The following is a 21,818-nucleotide window of genomic DNA, read 5'->3' on the forward strand; positions in this document are numbered from 1 at the left end:
TTCACTGTAGACTTCCCATCAATTATAATGCTTTCTAAGATCTGGCAGAAGTAAGGTACATGCTATTTCTCACATCATTCCATTACTATGCTGCTGAAAAGTTAGTTCCTCTGAATTGAAATATTATCTTTTGAAAGTGGAATTATTCAGACTCAGGAAGAAAAGAAAACCTCAGAATTCTCAGGAATGTCCTGAAGCATACAAGATTCACAGATTTACAAGGGCCCTCCAAAGTTATATGAGTAATATCAATAGCTGAGGAGATGAGATCTTTCAATTAGCCAAGTGTCCTATAAGTTGTATAGGGAACTCCAGGGATGCAGCTTTTATGAGTCATCACACATGCTACTTTGGGCTTTTGGTAATGCAGCCACTTTTGACTCACCCATGTTCCCATAATTACCCTTCCTCCATGATTCCTCAAGTAATCCTAATAAATTCATCAGTTCAGTAAAATAGATCTGGCTGGATCATTTATTGGATCTGTCATTGGTGCCCTATGTGAGATCAACAGATGTTTGCTCATATCTCCCCAGAAAGAGTCACACAACCTATGTACACAATAACAATCCTAAAATATGGTTTCTATTTCTGTGATAAAACCCCATAACCAAAAGCAACAGGAGTGACAGATGTTGGCTTAAATCATTTACATATACCAGGTGACAGTCCAGTGAGGGAATCCAAGCAGGAACCTGGATTCAGGAAGTTAAGCAGATTCCATGGAGGTTCACCACATACAGAATTGCTCCCATGGTTTCATAGCATTTTTTCTTATACAACTTAGAGGACCTGATCCAGCGGGGCACCAGCAACAGTGAACTAGGTTTTCCCACATCAACCATGAGTCAAGAAAATGCCCAACAGAATTGCCCAAAGACTAATACTGTGGAGCCAATTTCTCAGTTGAGAGTTCCACTTCTCAAATGACTATAGCTTGTGCCATGTTGACAAAACCAACGAGGATACTATTCCATATGTTCTCTTTTACATTTTCATGGCTGAATTATGAGATGAACAATTGTTTATTGTCTCTCTGTTAGTTTGAAAAGGGAGATTGCGCCGGGCGGTGGTGGCACACGCCTTTAATCCCAGCACTCGGGAGGCAGAGGCAGGCGGATCTTTGTGAGTTCGAGCCAGCTGTCTACAGAGCGAGATCAGAAAGTGCAAGCTACACAGAAAATGCTCGAAAAAAAAAAAAAAAAAAAAAAAAAAAAAAAGAAAAGGAGATTGCTAGGTAGCCTCCAAATTGTGAACTTCCTGTGTGAACCTCTCAAGAGTTAAGATCCTAGGAGCTAAGCTCATCCTGAAGGTGGAATTTTATTTGGAGTCTCTTCAATCCAAGTTACTTCCAATAATGCTACAGAGAGATACTTTCAAGGGCAGAGAAAAAAACCACATAAGGTAACAAAGAAACCCAGTTCAGAATTACTTAGTTGCCCAGGCTGGTTCAAACTTTGGGAATTTGACACCACGTAATTTATTGCAAGTATATTTAGACACAGTTAATTTGTGGAAATGTCTCCTGATGTAATACAATACCCAGTGTACACCGAGATGTAATAATATTGAAAATCAACTTAAAGGACCTGATATTTCTTACAGGAGGATGGGCTCTAGAGATAGGTTAAATGTATTAGCCTAACGGCTGAGGGAAGGGTCTGTCATGTTTTAGGCACACAGAAAATGGTTAAACTATTAGCCACCTCTTATCCTGGTTGTGGGAGCTTGGGGGATCCCTTATAGATAAATGTAAGGTCCATCTATATTAGCGTGTATCTCCAGTCATGCTTGTGGGAGCTTGAAATGACCCCACCCTTCTGATAACAAAGATCATCAGCTATTAATCACTTCCAGTTCCCAGTATTCTGAATGGAAAATCAGGTTAATACAACTTTTTCTTTGAAAAGACAACCCTGCATGCTTAACATTCCTAATTTCCCTATTGATCTATGGGCACAAGTACCTTTGTGCTCCCAATATCCCCTCCTTTCTAATTTTTAAAAGAAAAATGGTGGGTCATAGAGGCCAAGTTTGAATGTGCTTCCTTAATGGTTAGTCCCATAAATACAAGGAAGTGTAAGAGAATTACAAGACTATTTAACAGAGGACCAAAGACAGAGGAAAGAGATCTTAACCATAATGGCCACTCAAAGGTCCCTTGAGAGATTTTGTATCTCTTTATACAAATCTTTATTTTTACCATAAATAGAATGATGAAAATCTGACACATTAAAGCAACACACGAGAGGAAGTTGTTAACAATCAAGATTATGCTTGAGTAACAAGTACAGATTCATTTATTTCTATTGTGGCCCTCCATTCATCATCTCTTAATAAATTTCTGCTGTTATTTTGCTGTAACATGAGCAGTTTTACTAATCATACAGGCATTATCTAATGAGCACTAAATGCAACAGGATTTTCTTCCTGGACTTTCTTTGAACCACCATTGCTAAAAATCCTTTTCCAGATTCATAACTTTTGTTTTTGCTGTGATTCACTCAATTTAACCATGACCATATGTGTGTTTATTAGATTTGAGCCTGGTGGAGTAACCAGTAAGTACACAACCAAAGGCAATGAAACCTTCCGATTTGGATCATTTTATGTACACCTATGGCTCATGGAATATTGAAGGAGGGAGGTGGAAATATTGCAAGAACAAGATCAAAGCATTTGCTGTGAGATTGTGCCTCCTAGTGATGTCAGTAGCTATGCCCACAAAGTCTCTTTAACATGATTTCCTAAACATTACCTGAACAACGTGGTTGTAGAAAAGCCCATGAGGACTCATCCTTAGACACAGAGATACACAGACACACAGAGACACACAGACACACACACAGTCAGCACATACACACAGACACACACACACACACACACACATACACAAATAATTGTAGGCAACTGAGGAATGCTGAGTGTGGGAGAAATAGTGTACTCCAAGGAAAAGCACACCAGTTGGTTATCTAAAACCCAATATTCAGGCCTGAAAACATGCATACATGAAATAATAATAAATAACACATGGACTGAGCAGGTATATTTTGGAACATATATGTATATACCTATACATATATGCATGCAATAACATTGTGGAAGACAAGGGAGGCTTGTAACAGTTACAAGATTGCCAATGTTTCTGTGATGTGAAACAGTGTCTGTTGGATGGAACGGGGATATTTCACCCATTAACTCACAGTAGCTGTGAGCTGCTGGCACAAGCCTTGCAGAAGGTGAAGCCAGTCAGGACTCTAGCATGGAGAGCAAAGGGGCTCATAAGGCCTCAGATCTAGCCAAGAAGCTGTTGGCAGTTGTTACCTGCTAGGGGCAGAAAAGTCACACTCTCAATCCATGTATCAAGGATCATTGCAGAAGAGGAAACAGAAAGATGTATAAGCCAAAGACAGTGGATGACTACAAGGAAATAGTGTTTTCCAGACCTAGCAGGGCAGATTCAGTTTTGAGCTCACAGTGGTTATGGCAACATGCAAAGACCCGCACAAGCTCAAGCCAAACCAAATCCCAGCATGGAGAGGGCAGATGAACATGAATCCCACCCCTACCTGAGAAGCGGTTGGCATTTGATGGCTTCTGGAAGAGGGAAAGTCAGTTTTCTTTAAGGATGTGAGTCCTGATAAGTCGATCACACTCCATTTGAAGACCACACATCTTAGAGTATATAAGTAGTACCAGAAACTCCCTCCCTCTCCCTCTCCTTGTCTCTCCCTTTGTCTCTGTCTCTGTCTCTGCTGGGAATGAATCCAAAGGTTTCAAAAGTGGTAGATAAGGTCTTCTATTGGTGCCTCCTGATTTTCTAGGATGAGTGGCCATCACGCAGGGCCAGTTGTTTCTCTTAAATTACCATTCCCACCTCCATGCTTTTATCTGGGATAGCCTGGTTTTAACATTCCATATTCTCATTATAATATATAAGGCCATTGATTTTATAAACATTTTCTTTGCTTCTGTATTTATTCACGGTTCTGAAAGTTCAAGTTTCATAGATCAATGTGTCCTGGCTACATTGTCATACAAGTCACAGCATGTTCTCACTTCATTTTTTCTCATTTCACGAATTGTTTATTGAGAAGGATTGGCTTTATTTACAAAATGTAAGGTCATTGGTTATCTCTGACCAAAGAATCAAGAGGGCACCCAAAGTTCTGAGAGTCTCTTGATGATACATGAAGTATGCATGATGGCTGACATTCATTATACAGAGTGCACTAGGAACAAATATTATCTCAGATGTCCTTAGTTTCTGTCCGTGGAATGTGGGGTTACAGTCTTTTTTCTTTTATGGCTTCTTACTGGTTTTATTCCAGTGTCCTTCTACATAACTGGGCATAGGTCACATTCTGCGGTTCCTTGGATGTAGTAGCCTGGAGTGGGACAGAGTTGGAGGAAGGTATGTGCTTGGCACTGGCAACTTGTGGAGCTGGAATGAACAGAACCTACCTGAGAGTACATCTCTCTGTTCTCTCCTGATTGATTATTCTTCATGTCCAGTACTTTTCCTGACAGTGGGGAAGGAGAGGTACTTCCTGCTCTATGAAGCCTGGAGGGTTTCACATGGGCATACACAATTCTTTGGGGTTCTTCATCAGATGGGTTCTGCAGCAAGGAGGCAATGAGATGGATAAAGTGACTCCTAGTTCCATTCGGATCTCCTTTAGACAGAGAGAGCCTTTAGAAATTTAATTCACATCATATCATTACTAATGGAGTCTTCATAGGCTTCCTGAGACCTTGGGAAATCTGCAAGTGTCCTTCCCATAGTTCTGGCCTGTTATCCTCACACTAACTCCTGTTTTCCCAGATCCAGCAACATTTTCATCCTCCTGTCTGAAGACCTTGGAACCTTCTGTATTTTCTGCTGGTTAATTAGGTGTCTGTGTGGACCTCTTCCAGCATCTCAGAATATACCCAGTAAAAGTCTTCCCTTGTGATTCACACTGGCTCTGTGTGCCTCACAGTACATCCATTTTCTCTGTTTCCCTTTTCCTAATAGCACACCACACCACAATCGTTCTTCAGTTATACACATCTCATTTCTTAGCCTTGAGGTGAGCTTGGAGTGGATGAGGAACTCTGTTCCTTGATGTGTTTGCAGCCCTTAAGGAAAGCTATAACAAGAAGATGCTCTATGTGGTAGCTTATAGTGCTGTAAGCCTTAGTTTTGTAAATGTGCCTACTTTTCTGAGTTAGTGCATAATGCTTCCATTATTTCTTTGTATATCTGTTCTAAGCACACATTTCCTAACACTTTGGAATTACTTGCTCTTTCTCTAAAGCTTCCCTCCCTGCCTTGTGGCTGCAAGCCATCACTTAGCTGATCTTTATCCTGGCTCTCCTCAGACATGGCTTTCACTCCATTTCTCTTCTCTATTTTCTTTTTTTTCCTCCAGGAAGCTGCTGAGATTTACAGGTTACCTTTGTTTTTTTCAAACACTAATAAAATTGTTCTCAAGCTTAAAATAAAGAGGCTCTCTGTGGATGACAGGGTGAATGAGTATATGAGGATCTTGAGATATGAGGGCACAGTGACTCATATGTCCTTTTAAGTCTTTAGACACATGCTAAGCAACAGATGACACACATCCAGAAATGAGACAGGAGAAAAGGGTCACATAGTCATAGTGAAACCAAGAAGAAGAGATCATAGTTCATAGAGGCAAATTCTTCCAGAATGGAGGGATCAGCTGTGACCAATACTGCCACAATGAGGGAGTGAGTAGACAAAATTAGGCCATAAGCTCTTATCACTGTGAATGGGGCAGCAGTCTTACCCAACTGTCCAGCTCTACAGTCTCCTCAGGTTGTGGGTCCATTGCAGAAGCATCTGTCAGGTTAGAACAAAGGAGTTATCTCTTGGCTATGGAATCTCTCAGTCTCCTAGACCCATGTCCTTGTCCCACAAGGAGAGAGAGTACCAGGGAGTGTGATGAAATCTCTGGGTTAATTGTGAAAGTTCAGTCCCCCAGAGTGTTGACCCCAGACCCTTCCTATCAGTCTTGTGATGTCGACATTTAGAGCATCTCCCTCCCCAGGGACCTCTTATTCTCACACTGGTTTTCTTCCTTGATGGCAGCATCTGGGCCGGATCTGAGGAGACAGGGATCATCAGATAGCAGTGAGGTCTAAGGCAGGTGGGAGTCTGGGTCTCTGGGCAGGAGTTACCTCTTCTGAGGAAGTCTATCTCTGGCTGTTGGGTCTGTATCCCCTTCAAGAAGTTGCAAGTTGGTCTCCCTTTGGTCTGCAAGAACTGAAAAAGTATAAGCTAGTTGGATGGGAAGGCTCTACCAATAGAAAATCTCAGAGGAAGAAATGGAATGTAAAAAACATGCTGTAAATATACAAATACTGCAGGAGATGGAAAACCTTACAAAATATTTGACATTTTCACAGATCTGGAGGCTGCATGGTTTATTTACCCACCACATCCATACACCCAAGTCACTATTACCCTACTTACCTGCGTTCTTCTCTTTGCCTTTGCACTGATATCGGAAGAGGATGAGAAGAATAAGGAGGAAGAAAAGCAGGAGGAGGCTGACCAAGACTCCAATGAGAACCTTCTGGTACCTTCCCAATCCTTAGGCACAGTTGGCATGGTGCATGAAGAAAAGATGTTATTTACCCAGGCACCTATTGTATGCCCAGCCCACTCAGAGCCTCTGTTCTCACAGTCATGCAGCATGGAATTGTTTCCATTACCCAGACAGAAGGATTAAAAGAGCTGGGGTTTGAACCCAACATCTGACTTTCAGCCTTGTCCTTACTACAAAGGATGAGGTACTTGTTCTAGAAAGAAAGTTTCAGAATATCCAGCCCCAACTATGAATCTTTTCCAATGTAGTATAGTGTGCCACCATTGTTGTGGCAGAGGGGACATGGTCTTTCCAAAACTGGTGTCTGATGGATGAGACTCCTGCTCATTCAGGAGGTCACAGCCAAGGACAGCACAGGAAGTAATTTGAAGGTCTGGGCCAATGCTTTCTTTTATACTTGCAGAAATCAAGGTAAAGACTCAGAGAAGGTGATTTTCCTCAAGTTTGGATCTCAAAAGACCATCTTGATTTCCCTTCACTATACAATAAAACCTGTCCAGAAATCTAGAGGCTAGGAAGAAACTCCATTAGGGAATTCAAGACTCCAGTGAATCAGAGGTTGGCAGTTAACAAGGGTATGGGTTCTAGGTAGAGAGATATATTGAGGCCGTGGCTATGTGAGGAACAGATTATCTAAGTGGGGAGTAGGTCTAGTACTTTCAATTTATGAACTTCAGAGGAGGCTTCACTATCCCACAATGATCCCACTATTTCTGTACCCATTGGCCATGAGAGCTCTACTTACCATTCTCAGTGTGGGTGGGAGACTGGTCCTTGGATTCTGCCAGAGATAGATGGAGAAGTAAGTATTTGGACTTCAAGCACTTGACAGTTTCTACATCAGTCTGGACTTTAAGTACTTCCAACTAGCTATCACCTTGTTGGAGACCAGATTTTGTGCCTCTGGATTCCTGTTTGTCTGTCAAGATGACAGCTCAGGTCAACCAAGCCTTAATAAAGCATGTCACTGAAGGTAAGGAAAGGATTGAGACTCTGAGGGACACAAAATTTCCTGATTGAGTCTGTGCATCATTTTTTACCACAAGCCTTTGATGACCAGCTGTTATCATGAGACTGTGCCCTTTATTTCAGGAAATATAGACAAGAGGAGAATGAAGGGCTGAGGATGCCATTGGAGATGTTCTCATTGGGTTTTGCTAATTTAATACAAGCTAGAGTCATCTGGGAAGAGGCAAATCAAATTGAAAATATGCCTCCATCATAATGGCCTGTAGGCAAGGGTGTGGAGGCATTTTATTGATTGCCTGATAGTTGAAGTGGGAGTGGACAGCCAAGTCCAATGTGGGTGGTTCTAACTCTGGGTAGTTGGACCTTGATGATATAAGAAAACAGTCTGAGAAAAAACACTGGAGAGTAAGCCTGTAAGCCATGTTACACTATGGCCTCTGCTTCAGTTCCTGCCTTGAGTGCCTACCTCTAATTCTCATGATGGCCTGTAAACTATTAGAAAAAAGCTTTCTTCCATATATTGCTTTAGATCATGGGGTTGTATCACAAAAATAGAAACCAAAGCAGTACAGAGAAAATGTCTGATCACTCAATATACTGTCTGTTCTCAAGCCCTCCTGCTTCTGCTAAATTCCAATGAGTCACTGAGGGGAGTAATTGCATCAGGGGATGCTTAAGGCTGGTGCTCTATGAGGTGTGAAAGTCTTTGGGACTTTTGAGTTTCATTATTTTACTTTGAGGTTAGAACGCTTCTCAGAGCAGATCCCTGGGTGACACTCTGCATTAAGAAAGGTAGTGTCAGGGGTTCTTACCTGAGACCAAGAGGTGAAGGGAGTCACTTGATTTTGACCACACCTGGGGTCGGTTCCTAAAACAGCCATAGCATCTGAATGTACCATTGTGGATGGTGGTCACAGGGTCCAGAACAAAATGAGCTTGAAACTCCCTATTGGCACTTTGCTGTGAGTCCAGGATCCATTGGAGGTGGTGCTTTCCTTCCTGGATCAGAGAGAATGTGCCGAATCCCAGCAATGAGCTGCACTGCATGGTTATGGTCTCTCCTAAGGTCACAGCAGGACCGGGCCAAACAGACAGGCTTGGTTTATGATAGGCTCCTAGGATACAAGGGGAAGTGAAACGAATTTAAGCTACCCACATTGTACCGCAGGGTTGGGCTCTGAGAAAAGTACCCTGGAGAGTTGAACTCCTTCCGAGTGGAGAGCCAGTGCTGGGAACCCTGAGTCTCTACTCACCTGTTAGCACAAGTTCCAGGGTGTCACTGTGCTCTGACCAGCCAGCAGGGCTCTTATAGTTACACTTATATATCCCTGCAAAGTCCACTGTCATCTGTTTAATATGGAACTTAGCCTTGTCCAAGCTTTCCAGAGGGTATTGTCTGTCCCAAAGATCCGTTCTTCCCTCTTTAAGCAAATGGTACTCCTTGGCATCCCAGGACCCCTGACACCAAATAGTAACAGGTGCATACATGGCGATCACAGAGTGTGGCTCAGCCCAGATTTTGGGCTTTGTGAGGGTTTCTGCAAGGAAATCAAAGGTTGATTCCTGGTACAATTCTCTCTCAGACACCAAGTCTTAGTAGGGCACTTATGGGCATCACAACATTATCCATAAACTTTACAGATCCCACATTGTGAAGAGATGACCAAGAGGAGAGCAAACATAATGTCTGGTATCCAGAGTGAAGGATAAAATCTTGGGATGGATGGAGACACTCACCTGCCAGGACTGCAGTCTTCTGTCCCACACTCAGTCCTGAAAGAAAATTCACTCTGAGAGATTTTTTCAGTCTGAGAGACAGGGTCAATATCATGGAGTTTCCAGATTCAATAAGACCTGTGTTGGAGTAGGGTCCCTTACAGACTTGAGTGTCCATTCTCCCTCTTCATATCTTACCAAGACAGAGCAGCATTCTCAGCATGGGGACCATGGTGAGTCTTGCTATTTTTCTTGCTTGTGCTCCTGGGGCAGCCTGACCATATTCTGTAGAAACATCAGACAGGCTGTTTTCCGTCTGGAGGCAGGTCCTTCCTGTCATGGGTTTGCCACATCAGTACTATCACCAGCTCACCACAAGAGGAACTTCTCTTTGTTCCTCAGTGCAGGACTTTTGCCAAGTACTGGGGCTTCTGAAAAGTCTTTAGGAAAAAAAATGTTTTTTTCCCCTCTATTCATCACAGCTTTCTGCCTGTCCTGTGTGTCTTCCAAGCCAAAAAAATAAGCATTCAGTTGTTACAGCATGTCATTTCACAAGGAGAAACAATTGCAGACCCCAAATATGCAAAAGTCGTATTAGTCAAAATCAGCACTATGGTCTAATAAAAGATTCATTTATGCTGTTACAATGGGAGGCCATAATCTCAAGGTAGGTCCACAGACTCAAGTCAAATATTTCTTAAGAGCTCAGATCAGACTCTGCTCTCTTTCCTCCCTAAGCTCCAATGGTCTTCCGCAACTTTAGTCACAATGTCTTGATTCACAGCACCCAAGTACCAACATTTTCCAATTCTGTTCCCTCTTACTGGTTTCTGTGAGACTGACCCTTTGCCTACTTATTTGCATTCTCAAAAAGTTACTCTTATGTTGAGACCATCAGGCTTAAGTCCTCCTCTGATAAGATAAAAAGGTAGATTATTGAATCAATTACAAAAGGAACTACTTGTTTTAAATAAAATAAGTAATGACATTTTTTGTCTGAAATTGTCAAATGTTAATGGACTGGACATTGTTAATTTATATAATGGAGTTTTTGTCTGAATCTGTCAAATGTTAATAGACTAGACATTGTTAATGCAGTTCTTGACTGTATATATTGTATAAACATTGTTTTATTAGTTATAAGCTTCCTTTATTATTTAGACAAAAAAGGGATAATGTGGTGATATTGTGTTCCTCCAAATATATTGTGCACCCTAATAAACTTATCTGGGTTCAGAGAACAGAACAGCCACTAGACAGGCATAGAGGCCAGAAAATGATGGCACACACACCTTTAATCCTAACAATCTGGAGATCCATCCAGATTTCTGAGAGTTCAGTCACACTGGAAACAGCCAGTCATGGTGACACATGCCTTTAATCTCAGGAAGTGATGGCAGGAATTAGAAAGGTGTATAAGGCATGAGGACCAGGAACTAGATAGAGACTTGTTAAGCTTTTAGGCTTTTAGCAGCAGTTCAGCTGAGATCCATTCAGATGAATACTCAGAGGCTTTTCAGTCTGAGAAAACAATACCAGCTGAGGAATTAGTGAGGTGAGGTTGGCTGTGGCTTGTTCTGTTTCTCTGATCTTTCAGCATTCATCACAATACCTGGCTCTGGTTTTTTTTATTAATAAAACCTTCTAAGATTTGTGCTACACTCTTCCAAGATCCTTAACTTAAGTACTATCTGGTACCAGAGGTAATATTTCAGGTTCTGGGCATAAGAATGTAGACACCTTTGACTTTATTATTCTGCTTGGAAAAGGAATTTTGCACATCCCATTTAAACTTTGGTGACTGGCTGCTTTCATCCCAGGGACATAATATCTACAAGTGCTGGGAATGCCTGCAAGTTGTGGTAATCTATTCCCTGAGGATGACATGAAATACAGATAGGGTTTCCCTATTTCAATTACAGTGGCTGCGATGTCCTCCTATGTTTTTCACAGGAGTAGTCATAAAATTTATTAGGGATGATGGAAGGGTTTTGCAATACTTTGGCCCATGCTGGTATTATTCCTTGCTAAAGAAGAAAGATGAAATAGAAAGAGTACAGGTTTTGTTTGGTGGTATAGCTATATAAAATTTCCCTGACTTCATTAAGGAGCCACTTACCAATGCTTTGGTTTAGTAATCAAAATTAAAGTCACTGGTTCACCACATCGTACTTGGGTGGCATTGTATTATTTTTCTGTCAATGGTGCTTTATGTAATGTATAACATGGTTTGTTTATGTTACTCCAGTTAAAGTTCCCATAATACTGCACCTTTAACACTGCACTCCACTCCTCTTGGACTAGAGGAGTGTCTTCAAGATGGGCAGAGAAAACCCTAGTTAAACTATCACCAATCACTCTTCTCCATTAACCTCTATAATACCTGGAAGACATAAGTAGTTCTTGAGTGTCCAGAAGAGATAAAGTTTGTCATTAACATTTGTAGTTCATCATATCATATAATTATCATTAGATAAATCACAGGAGATATGTTTTGTTTTAAGACAATCAGGAACACAGTAGCCAGAACTTTCAATAACATGAAGAATGTTAAATTTCAAATAGCTGCTATGTTCCCAACACACACTGTGTGAGCCTTTCTCAGTAAGGCATGTCTCCCAGCAATGAAGTTGGGCATTCAGTATATTTCAGAAGGTATGATTAGGCTTCAGCATACCAACAGGATAAACCCTACAAGGAATACATTCTTTGCACATCTTTCCATTGCTGACCCCCAATCACCAGATATTTGTGGTGGGATGTTATTATGTAGGCTGTGAATATGTGTTGCTCTGATTGGTTGATAAATAAAACTCTGATTGCCTAGTAGCTAGGAAGGAAGTATAGGTAGGCAAGCAGATAAGGAGAATTCTGGAAAGAGGAAGGACAGAGTCGAGATTCACCAGCCAGACACAGAGGAAGAAAGATGACAAGGCAGAACTGAGAAAAGGCACAAAGCCACATGGCTAAACATACTAAAATATGGTTTAATTTAAGTGTAAGGACTAGTCAGTAATAAGCCTAAGCTAATGGCCAAGCAGTTATAATTAATATAATCCTCTGTGTATTTACTTGGGGGGCATGAGTGGGAGAGATTTGTCCTGATTGCTGGCCAGCTGGGACACAGGAAAACTTCCAACTACATTTGGCTGTCCAATGTAGAGCAAGAGTTTCCACCTAAAACCACAGAAAGTTATAAAAAGAAAATTCTAAAAAGGAGCAAAAAAGCAGCTGTCTAGTTTTGTCTCTCATGTGAGCCATGAGCTACGGTATGGCATGTTTGCGGTGGCATATGGACTTGAGTGAAGCATTGTGAATTCCTGCCACTGTACACAGAGGCGTCTCCAAGTTGCACAGCAGCATGGTGCATAGTGGATATAGCTTTTGCTAGTGCAGACAAAAAATGGTTTCTGGACTACACACTGCTTTGATGAAGGCCTAGACCCACTGCTTCCAAGAATTAGAGGTGCACATGGCTCCCAGAGCTGGTGGTAAATGTACCACCACCATATTGGGAAGCTGAAATTGCCAGAGTCAGCAGCCAAGGCTTCAGCTTCAGTACTAGCCACTACAGTTTAAAGCAATAGATTCACAATAAGGCAGATTCAGATGGAATGAGACTTTAAATGGTTTACAGTCTGTGTAAAAATGTATGTAGGCTTTGAAGAGAGAAGAAAATGAATATAGAGAGTTATATAAAGAAATATTTTTAAAAAGTAATGTCTTTTTTAAATTTTTTTTAAAATTTATTTTACAACACCATTCAGTTCAACATAATAGCCACAGATTCCCCTGTTCTCCCCCTCTCGCCCCCCTCCCCTCCCCCAGCCACCCCCCATTCCCACCTCCTCCAGATCAAGGTCTCCCCCGAAGACCGGGGTCGACCTGGTAGACTCAGTCCAGGCAGGTCCAGTCCCCCCTCCCAGACCGAGCCAAGCGTCCCTGCGTAAGTCCCAGGATTCAAACAGCCAACTCATGCAACAAGCTCAGGACCCGGCACCAACGCACAGCTGCCTCCCAAACAGATCAAGCCAAATGACTGTCTCACCCGTTCAGGGGGCCTGATCCAGTTGGGGCCCTCAGTCTTTGGTTCATATATCCTGTGCTTCAAATCATTTGGTTATTTGTCCCTGTGCTTTATCCAACCTTTGCTTCAACAATTCTCACTCATATAAACCCTCTTCTTTCTCACTAATTAGACTCCCAGTGCTCCATCAGGGGCCCAGCCATGGATGTCTGCATCCAGATTCCTCAGTCCTTGCATGGGGTTTATGGCACAACTGTCAGGGTGTCTGGCCATCCCATCACCAGAGTAGGTCAGTTCCTGCCATCTCTCGACCATTGCCAGCAGTCTTTTGCGGGGTATCTTTGTGGATCTCCGTGGGCCTCCCTAGCTCTCTGCTTCTCCCCTTCGCATGTGGTCTTCATTTACCATGGTCTCCTATTCCTTGTTCTCCCTCTCTTTTCTTGATCCAGCTAGGACTTCCCAATCTCTTTCCCTCGATTGTTGCCCTACATTGTTCCCACTCATGACCAGGCTGTTCATGTAGATCTCATCCATTTCTCTGTGTCTTTTATGGGGTCCCGTTTTTCAGGTAGCCTCACTGGTGATGTGAGTAGCAGTCCAGTCATCCTTGTTCCACATCTAGCATCTTCCTATGAGTGAGTACATACCATATTTGTCTTTCTGAGTCTGAATTACCTCACTCAGGATGATTTTTTCTAGATCCATCCATTTGCCTGCAAACCACATGATGTCATTGTTTTTCTCTGCTGAGTAGTATTCCATCGTGTATATGTGCCACAATTTATATATCCATTCTTCAGTTGAAGGGCATCTAGGTTGTTTCCAGGTTTTGGCTATTACAAACAATGCTGATATGAACATAGCTGAACAAGTGCTCTTGTGGTATGATTGAGCATTTCTTGTGTATATGCCCAGGAGTGGTATAGCTGGATCTTGGGGGAGATTGATTCCCAATTTTCTAAGAAAGCACCATATTGATTTCCAAAGTGGTTGTACAAGCTTGCATTCCCACCATCAGTGGAGGAGAGTTCCCCTAGTTCCACATCCTCTCCAGCATAAAGTGTCTTCAGTGATTTTGATCTTAGCCACTCTGACAGGCGTAAGGTGGTATCTCAGAGTTGTTTTGATTTGCATTTCCCTGATGATTAGGGATGTTGAGTAATTCCTTAAATGTCTTTCAGCCATTTGGGTTTCCTCTGTTGAGAATTCTCTGTTTAGTTCTAAAGCCCATTTCTCAATTGGACTGTTGTCTTTTTGATGTCTAATTTCTTGAGTTCCTTATATATTCTGGATATCAGTCCTCTGTCACATGTGGGGTTGGTGAAGATCTTTTCCCATTCTGTAGGGTGTCGCTTTGCCTTGTTGACTGTATCCTTTGCTCTACAAAAGCTTCTCAGTTTCAAGAGGTCCCATTGATTGATTGTTTGTCTCAGTGTCTGCGCTACTGGTGTTATATTTAGGAAGTGATCTCCTATGCCAATGCGTTCAAGACTACTTCCTAATTTCTCTTCTAGCAGGTTCAGAGTAGCTGGATTTATGTTGAGGTCTTTGATCCACTTGGACTTAAGTTTTGTGCACGGTGACAGATATGGATCTATTTGCAGCCTTCTACACGTCGATATCCAGTTATGCCAGCACCATTTGTTGAAGATGCTTTCTTTTTTCCATTGTACACTTTTGGCCTCTTTGTCAAAATTATATGTTCATAGGTGTGTGGGTTAATGTCAGGGTCTTCAATTCGATTCCATTGGTCCACTTGTCGGGTTTTATGTCAATACCAAGTTGTTTTTATTACTGTAGCTCTATAGTAGAGCTTGAAGTCAGGATTGTGATGCCTCCAGAAGTTGTTTTATTGTACAGGATTCTTTTGGCTATCCTGGTTTTTTGTTTTTCCATATGAAGTTGAGTATTATTCTTTCCAGGTCTGTGAAGAATTGTGTTGGTATTTTGATGGGGATTGCATTGAATCTGTAAATTGCTTTTGGTAAGATTGCCATTTTTACTATGTTAACCCTGCCTATCCATGAGCATGGGAGATCTTTCCATTTTCTGACATCTTCTTCAATTTCTTTTTTCAGGGACTTAAAGTTCTTGTCATATAGGTCCTTCATTTGCTTGGTTAGTGTTACCCCAAGGTATTTTATGTCATTTTTGGCTATTGTAAAGGGTGATGTATCTCTAATTGCCTTCTCAGCTTCTTTGTCCATTGTATATAGGAGGATACAAGATCAACTAAAAAAAAAGTAATGTCTTTAAAGAGACAGTAAAGGTAATGTAAAATTAAGCCAGATAAAGATGGATATTACACAGAGTTTCTGGATTATGTTGTCTTTGGGATTTTTAACTGCAGAAAGACATTTGATATATATATATAAACTATCAAAATTTGTGTCTAAGTATATGTTGTTTTGGAAAAGAGGTTGTGCTCCTGTTTCCACAGTAGATGAGAACTGATGGATCGCTTCCAAGCTAATATAGTTTGATCAAGGAAGAGGCCCTGTGAGGTCTCCAGGTGATCCAACATGCAAAATCAGCTTCAAGGCAACTGACTCAGATATGCAGCATCGCCGACTACTCCAGTCAGGACTTGACCATAATTCTTAGTTTTCTCAGGATCCCCATAAGATTACCAGTGCCCACAGCCAGCAGGAAGTAGTGTGAGAAGCGATGTCCAAATTCCCAAAATATTATTTTTTATAAATGTTTATTTTTATTTAATGGGGTTGATTATAAATGCAATCTCTTACTAAAAAATAAAAGGGGATATTGTAGATATGATAGGATAAAGAGTAACAACTTGTTTAAAATGTTTTACATTGCTAGGGATTTTAATTTATTGATACAAATTTAAAGTTAATTTTGTTATATTATATGTATATCTCTACTCTTGCTTAAGGTAAATGTTTCCACAGCTCATTTGAAGTTGTAATGTATATTAAGAAATACATATTAATAATTAGTCATTCATGATAATCAAACTTATAGTCATGTCAGTTAAGTTTTTTAGGTATATAAAGGTGTATTTCAATTAGGTAGGTGATCTTCAAACACTTCAAAGACCTACAGAATATGACATTTAAAATGTTTTAAGAACTTTGACTCTGGACATTGAGACATGTCTGCTTCTGGCAGTGCCATTCTATTTCAGAGACATTGAAGAAGCTCGTTATGGGTTGGCTTTCTTTGTGGCAAATGTTAGCCACTGGGTAAAAAGTGTCCTTGCATTGACTGCTTGACAGTATGTTGTATAAAGTAGACATACAGGACCCATAGGAAGGTGACCACTGAAATCTGCAAGATGAGCTGCTTCTTCAGGTTCTTGCCAAATATTCTAAAGGACACAGGGGGAGGCAACTGAAAAACTCTAGGCCTAATGGCTGAAGATGGATGCCCCAATGTTTCAGAGGCAATTTGAGTGACTGTCCAGGCGAGCAACTGTCTCTGTCATACCAGAATTTTGGATGTTGCTTCCAAATTCCAATGCTCTTCCTGTTTACTAAGGTAATATATCCTTCTGAGGTCTTTGATGTATTTGAACACTAGAATGTTATAATTTTCCTTGGTTATGATAAAAGATAAAAAGATATGAAACTTTAGACTCACAAATATAGGATAGATGATAGAATATTTTCTTTAATTTTGAAAAATACAAATAGACTCAATATTGTAACTGTAATTCTTGCTTGATAACTGTTTTGCTATATGTAATTTTACTATGTTAACATTACAACCTTCCTTTTTGATTAGACAGAAAAGAGGAAGTGCTGTGGGATGTCATTCTGTAAGCTGTGAATATGTGTTGCTCTGATTGGTTGATAAATAAAATGCTGATTGGCCAGTAGCTAGGCAGGAATTATAGGTGGGGAAACAAATGAGGAGGATTCTGGAAAGAGGAACGCTGAGTCAGAAGTCACCAGCCAGACACAGAAGAAGCAAGATGACAAGGCAGAATTAATAAATGGTACCAAGCCACATGACTAAACATAGATAAAAATTATGGGTAAATTTAAGAGTCAGAGCTAGTCATTAATAAGCCTGAACTAATGGCCAAGCAGTTACAATTAATATAAACTTCTGTGTGTTTACTTGTAGGGTGGGATTGGGAGAGATTTGTTCCAATGACCAGCTGAAAGGGACACAGGAGAACTTCCAAGTACAGCTCCTCTCACATTGATTCCATCATGGAAGAGTGAGTAACAAGACACACCTCACAAATAAATGGTTATATCTGGAAACACACATTTTGAGTGTGATCCAGATGTAGAAGCACCATGTGTTTTATTTCATTTCAGGAGTTATCCTTGAAACTTCAGGGGTGTGTGTGTGTGTGTGTGTGTGTGTGTGTGTGTGTGTGTGTGTGTGTGTTTCATTTGATATACCCATAGATGCCAGGAAATTAGTCAGTTGCCATTAGAATAGGTCTTAAAAGGATGGTGAATGATACAACCTTCTATAATGGAATAAAAAGAAATCAAGGTACAGGAAGATTTTAATGGTAGGGTGGATATGTGTTGTTTTTTCATTTTACTCTATTGGCTCTTTGCTTTTTGGTGGTCCTATCACCAAGCTCCCAAATAAATCCACATAGATTCTTATTTTTACTAATAAATAGCCAACTTTAACTTGGCTAGTTTCTTTTTTCTTTCTTTCTTTCTTTCTTCCTTCCTTCCTTCCTTCCTTCCTTCCTTCCTTCCTTCTTTCTTTCTTTCTTTCTTTCTTTCTTTCTTTCTTTGTTTTTCAAGACAGGGTTTCTCTGTGTATCTTTGTGCCTTTCCTGGAACTTGCTTTGGAGAACAGGCTGGCCTCAAACTCACAAAGATCTGCCTGCCTCTGCCTCCCAAGTGCTGGGATTAAAGGCGTGCTTCACTACTGCCCGGTCACTTGGCTAATTTCTATCCAACTTTTCTTCACTTGAATTATCCCATCTATTTGCCTCTGGGCTTTCTCCATTTCTTACTTCTGTAATCTTACTTTCACTCTTACTCTGTGATTGGGTATGTGACTGGGTGACTGGCTCGGACTTTTCTTGCTTTTTATTCCCTTCTTCCAGATTACTCCTTCTATTTTTTCTCGCTGCCTGCTAGCCCAGCCTATCATTTCTCCTGCCTTGTCATTGGTCATTCAGCACTTTTAGTGCAATCATGTGTTTTACACAGGCAAAGTGACAGAGCTTCAGTGTTAAAGAAATGGCACAAAACAATGCAATGCATCTTTGCACCATTAAATGAATGTTCCACAGCATAAACAAACTTACATCTTAAAACAATATTCTGCAGTAGATGCGAGGAGAAGAGAGAGCATGCAATAGACAGAGGGATAACTACTCTTAAATAAATTTCAAAATTATCATATGGAAAATTACTCCTCCTTGAATATATACATGGATGTATATTGAGAGATTAGTTGGAGTTCCCTTAGATTGGGTTAATAATTCCCCTAGTAGAGACAACAGGGTTAGAAAGAAAATTCCCAGTGTTGGGCACAGCTGACCTTCCCCTGAGTTATTAGACAGTGGGGTACAAATGACCCCTAAATATTTCATGTTATTCCAATACACTTGGTTTCTTTCCAGAACTTGTCAATAAGGCCCTTTCATTGAAGACTCTACATCCTTGAGTCATAGAACATGTAGAAATTGCGCATAGGTCATATGGAAATTTAATTTCTACTGGCTAGTATTTATTGTATTAGAATTTGGTATGACAAGGATGGAGGAGAAAAGGAAATCACTTACCTTATCCACCTGTGAGATAAAGATAGGCTGGCTGGAAAGACATGCCCACTGGCAATTTATGGAACTAATAATGTGACTGTGCCCAACCATGTTATCATTAGCAGTAAGGTTTATTCCACAAGTTAAGTCCATACCTGACGCTAGTATTTGGGCCAATCATTTGTGGGTAGACCTATCATGCTCCACAGAGGTGAACCTAGTACCACAACTCTATTAAATCATCACAGTAGTAAACCAACACCCAGTGATTTATCATTGCACCCATAAATTAGTCACCGTAGATTAGTCTCTCAACATTCATCAGATGATGTCTGTCTGCAGTAGATGAGGGTGAGCAAGGATTTCCACAAGTGATCAAACGTGTGAACCATAAGACACTGTGGAATGCTCAGGCATAAATGGCACATTGGTATCACAGCCCCTCCTACCACGGATCAGAGATCATTGCAGACAGACGTAAGGGATTTGTTGTAAGTCACAGAAGTTCTTGATGACCCTGAAACAACAAGTATGCACTGGCATAGCTGTTCCTTATTGACATACATCTCAGAAATAGGTTGGTAACTAGTGGAAGTTTAAAAACAATACTCAGTGAGATAACTCATTCTCCTAAAAACAATTGCCATGTTTTCTCTCTTACTTATGGATAGTAGGTCCGAGGATTTATATTTGAGAATATCCTCAAGGAACAGAATTGACCCAAAGAGTGAAATAGGGAGAAGAAGGAAAGTAATATAGAGGGATTGAAAAAGGAAAGAGTACAATAAAGATGCTTGAAAGGGCAAAATGAAGCATATTGTGTTTTAACATTACTTGAAATATATATAATACACATTAACACAAGCTTATGCACCATGGATGAATAACTTTCCCCCCAAAGCCTTAAATTATGTAAGAATAAGAATTCCATAGGAAACCTCCCTTCAAGTTGTTCATTAAGATCTACAGAAGGCCGGGCGGTGGTGGTGCACGCCTTTAATCCCAGCATTCGGGAGGCAGAGGAGGGCAGATCTTTGTGAGTTCAAGGCCAGCCTGGTCTACAGAGTGAGATCCAGGAAAGGCACAATGCTACACAGAGAAATCTTGTCTCAAAAAAACCAAAAAAAAAAAGATCTCCACAACACTTTCAAAACTATGCAGGTTATTGACATTTTCCTTGGTTGTGTGATAGGACTTGAAGGTAAGACCTTATTGTGAATGCAACACACATTTAGCAGTGTTGTCCTTCTATGCAAATATTGATGACTGATTTCTTGACTACTTCATTAATTTGGAATGCTTCTGACTTCTCAATTTTTAGCCTGGCACTGGCCCTTGGTAATCAGTCATTTATTTTTGCCCAGATTTAATTCCTTATTAATGCAGTCCTAATTGTGTAACCCTTTCTGTTTGATGGATCCTTAAATATATATTTATTGTATGTTTTATAATAAATATATATTGTATATTTTATATGTACTTTAATACCCATTTGCTTAATCCCAAAGGGAATTGTTTTGTCTGTGTTGAAGAATGTCCTTCATAGTGTATTTCACTGCAGTTTGGGTGTTGCAAAAGTATTTTGGAGGCCCAGAATTACATGCATATATGTTTTTTATCATTCCTTTAAAATATTATTTTTGTTTATTCTTTGAAAGTTTCATACATACACAAAATCCATATTGATCATCTCCAACACAACTTTCTTCCATAATATCTAGTGAACCTTTCCCAGACAGTTTCCCTTCCAACTTCACTTCCGCTTAATCATTAAAATTTCTATTTGTTTTGATTTAAGTTCTAAGTCAGGTTGAGCACTTTTCTTATAACTACCATCTTCCTGCCCAACCATTTTGTGTCTAAAAGCATTTGGATTGAATGATCAAATTCTATTTGAAATGGGTTATTTTTAATTACTTTCTATGTTCTATTCCTAGGTCATGATACATCCTTAAGAATACATTCCTCAGTTTATGTATCTCTTTTAAGATTTATTTTATTTTTAACATGTAAACACTGTCTTTCTATCATCTCTCTGTGTCTCCATTTCTTTCTCTCTCTCGATCCATGTGCATGTTTGTGTGTGTGTGTGTGTGTGTGTGTGTGTGTGTGTGTGTGTGTCTTTGTTTGTTTGTGCTATGGGTACAGATGCTCTTACATGTCAAATATGTTGGATCCCCTTGAACTGGAGTTCAAGGCTGACTGGATGTTAATAACTGAACTTGGATCTTGTGTAAGATCACTCAGTGCTCTTAGCAGAGTTGAAATTTTGAGCCTCAAGTTGGAACTCTCCAATGTCCACATTGTCACATTAACATCCTCTGTCCTCACATAGTTGCTTTACTGTAAGCACCATTTTCTGTTCAATGTATAAAAAGAGAAGGTAAAGTATGATTTATGTTATATCAGTGATTGATAGAGTTAACTGAAAACAAAATAGATGCGATAATTTATTATACATATTCTGGGCAATTTAGCTCATTTTCCTGCACACAGAAGGCAGTGAATGATTCTAGAATTGTAAAATTGACAGTAAGATATGTAGTTAATAGGATAAATATTAGCAGAGAAAGGTTCTATATTTTTGCAAATTTGTAACTGACACATGATGATTTTCATGTTAATGGCCAACTAGGAAATTTTATATTCATATCTATTTGATGTAATATTGCATGAAGCTAATAAACACTAAAAAATAATTGTTTATGTTAAATAATAAGAAATACAATAGGAACAAATGAAGATGTAAAACATGGTTTAAAACTGAAGCTGTTAT

General features: G+C 40.1%; 1 protein-coding gene across 5 annotated transcripts; it reads right to left on the reverse strand.

The window, feature by feature from the left end:
• Positions 1-4,059: 4,059 nt before the first annotated feature.
• LOC114684190 (leukocyte immunoglobulin-like receptor subfamily B member 4) lies at positions 4,060-9,643 on the reverse strand. Of its 5 annotated transcripts, none has more exons than XM_037202172.1 (11): positions 9,501-9,643; positions 9,324-9,359; positions 8,840-9,124; positions 8,399-8,701; positions 7,363-7,398; positions 6,482-6,601; positions 6,187-6,271; positions 6,074-6,111; positions 5,796-5,848; positions 4,465-4,620; positions 4,060-4,373 (listed from the first exon to the last, which is right to left on the reverse strand). In XM_037202172.1, the coding sequence occupies exons 1-11, from the start codon at positions 9,640-9,642 to the stop codon at positions 4,323-4,325; spliced, it is 1,305 nt and encodes a 434-aa protein (XP_037058067.1). In that variant the 5' UTR covers position 9,643; the 3' UTR covers positions 4,060-4,322. The 5 variants fall into 5 exon arrangements, with proteins under 5 accessions (XP_037058067.1, XP_037058066.1, XP_037058065.1 ...); XM_037202171.1 differs by having other exon boundaries at positions 4,060-4,388; positions 9,501-9,641; XM_037202170.1 differs by having other exon boundaries at positions 4,060-4,620; positions 6,187-6,262.
• Between the last annotated feature and the right edge of the window lie 12,175 nt (positions 9,644-21,818).

The sequence above is a fragment of the Peromyscus leucopus genome, chromosome 1 (assembly GCF_004664715.2).
Source record: "Peromyscus leucopus breed LL Stock chromosome 1, UCI_PerLeu_2.1, whole genome shotgun sequence".
Lineage (NCBI taxonomy): Eukaryota > Metazoa > Chordata > Mammalia > Rodentia > Cricetidae > Peromyscus > Peromyscus leucopus.

Coding starts and splice junctions, on each gene's coding strand:
- LOC114684190 (XM_037202169.1), bottom strand. CDS start 9,642: ATGACAGGAAGGACCTGCCTCCAGACGGAAAACAGCCTGTCTGATGTT. Junction 9,125..9,323: donor GAAGACTGCAGTCCTGGCAG/GTGAGTGTCTCC, acceptor ATTTCCTTGCAG/AAACCCTCACAAAGCCCAAA. Junction 8,702..8,839: donor CCTGGAACTTGTGCTAACAG/GTGAGTAGAGAC, acceptor CTTGTATCCTAG/GAGCCTATCATAAACCAAGC.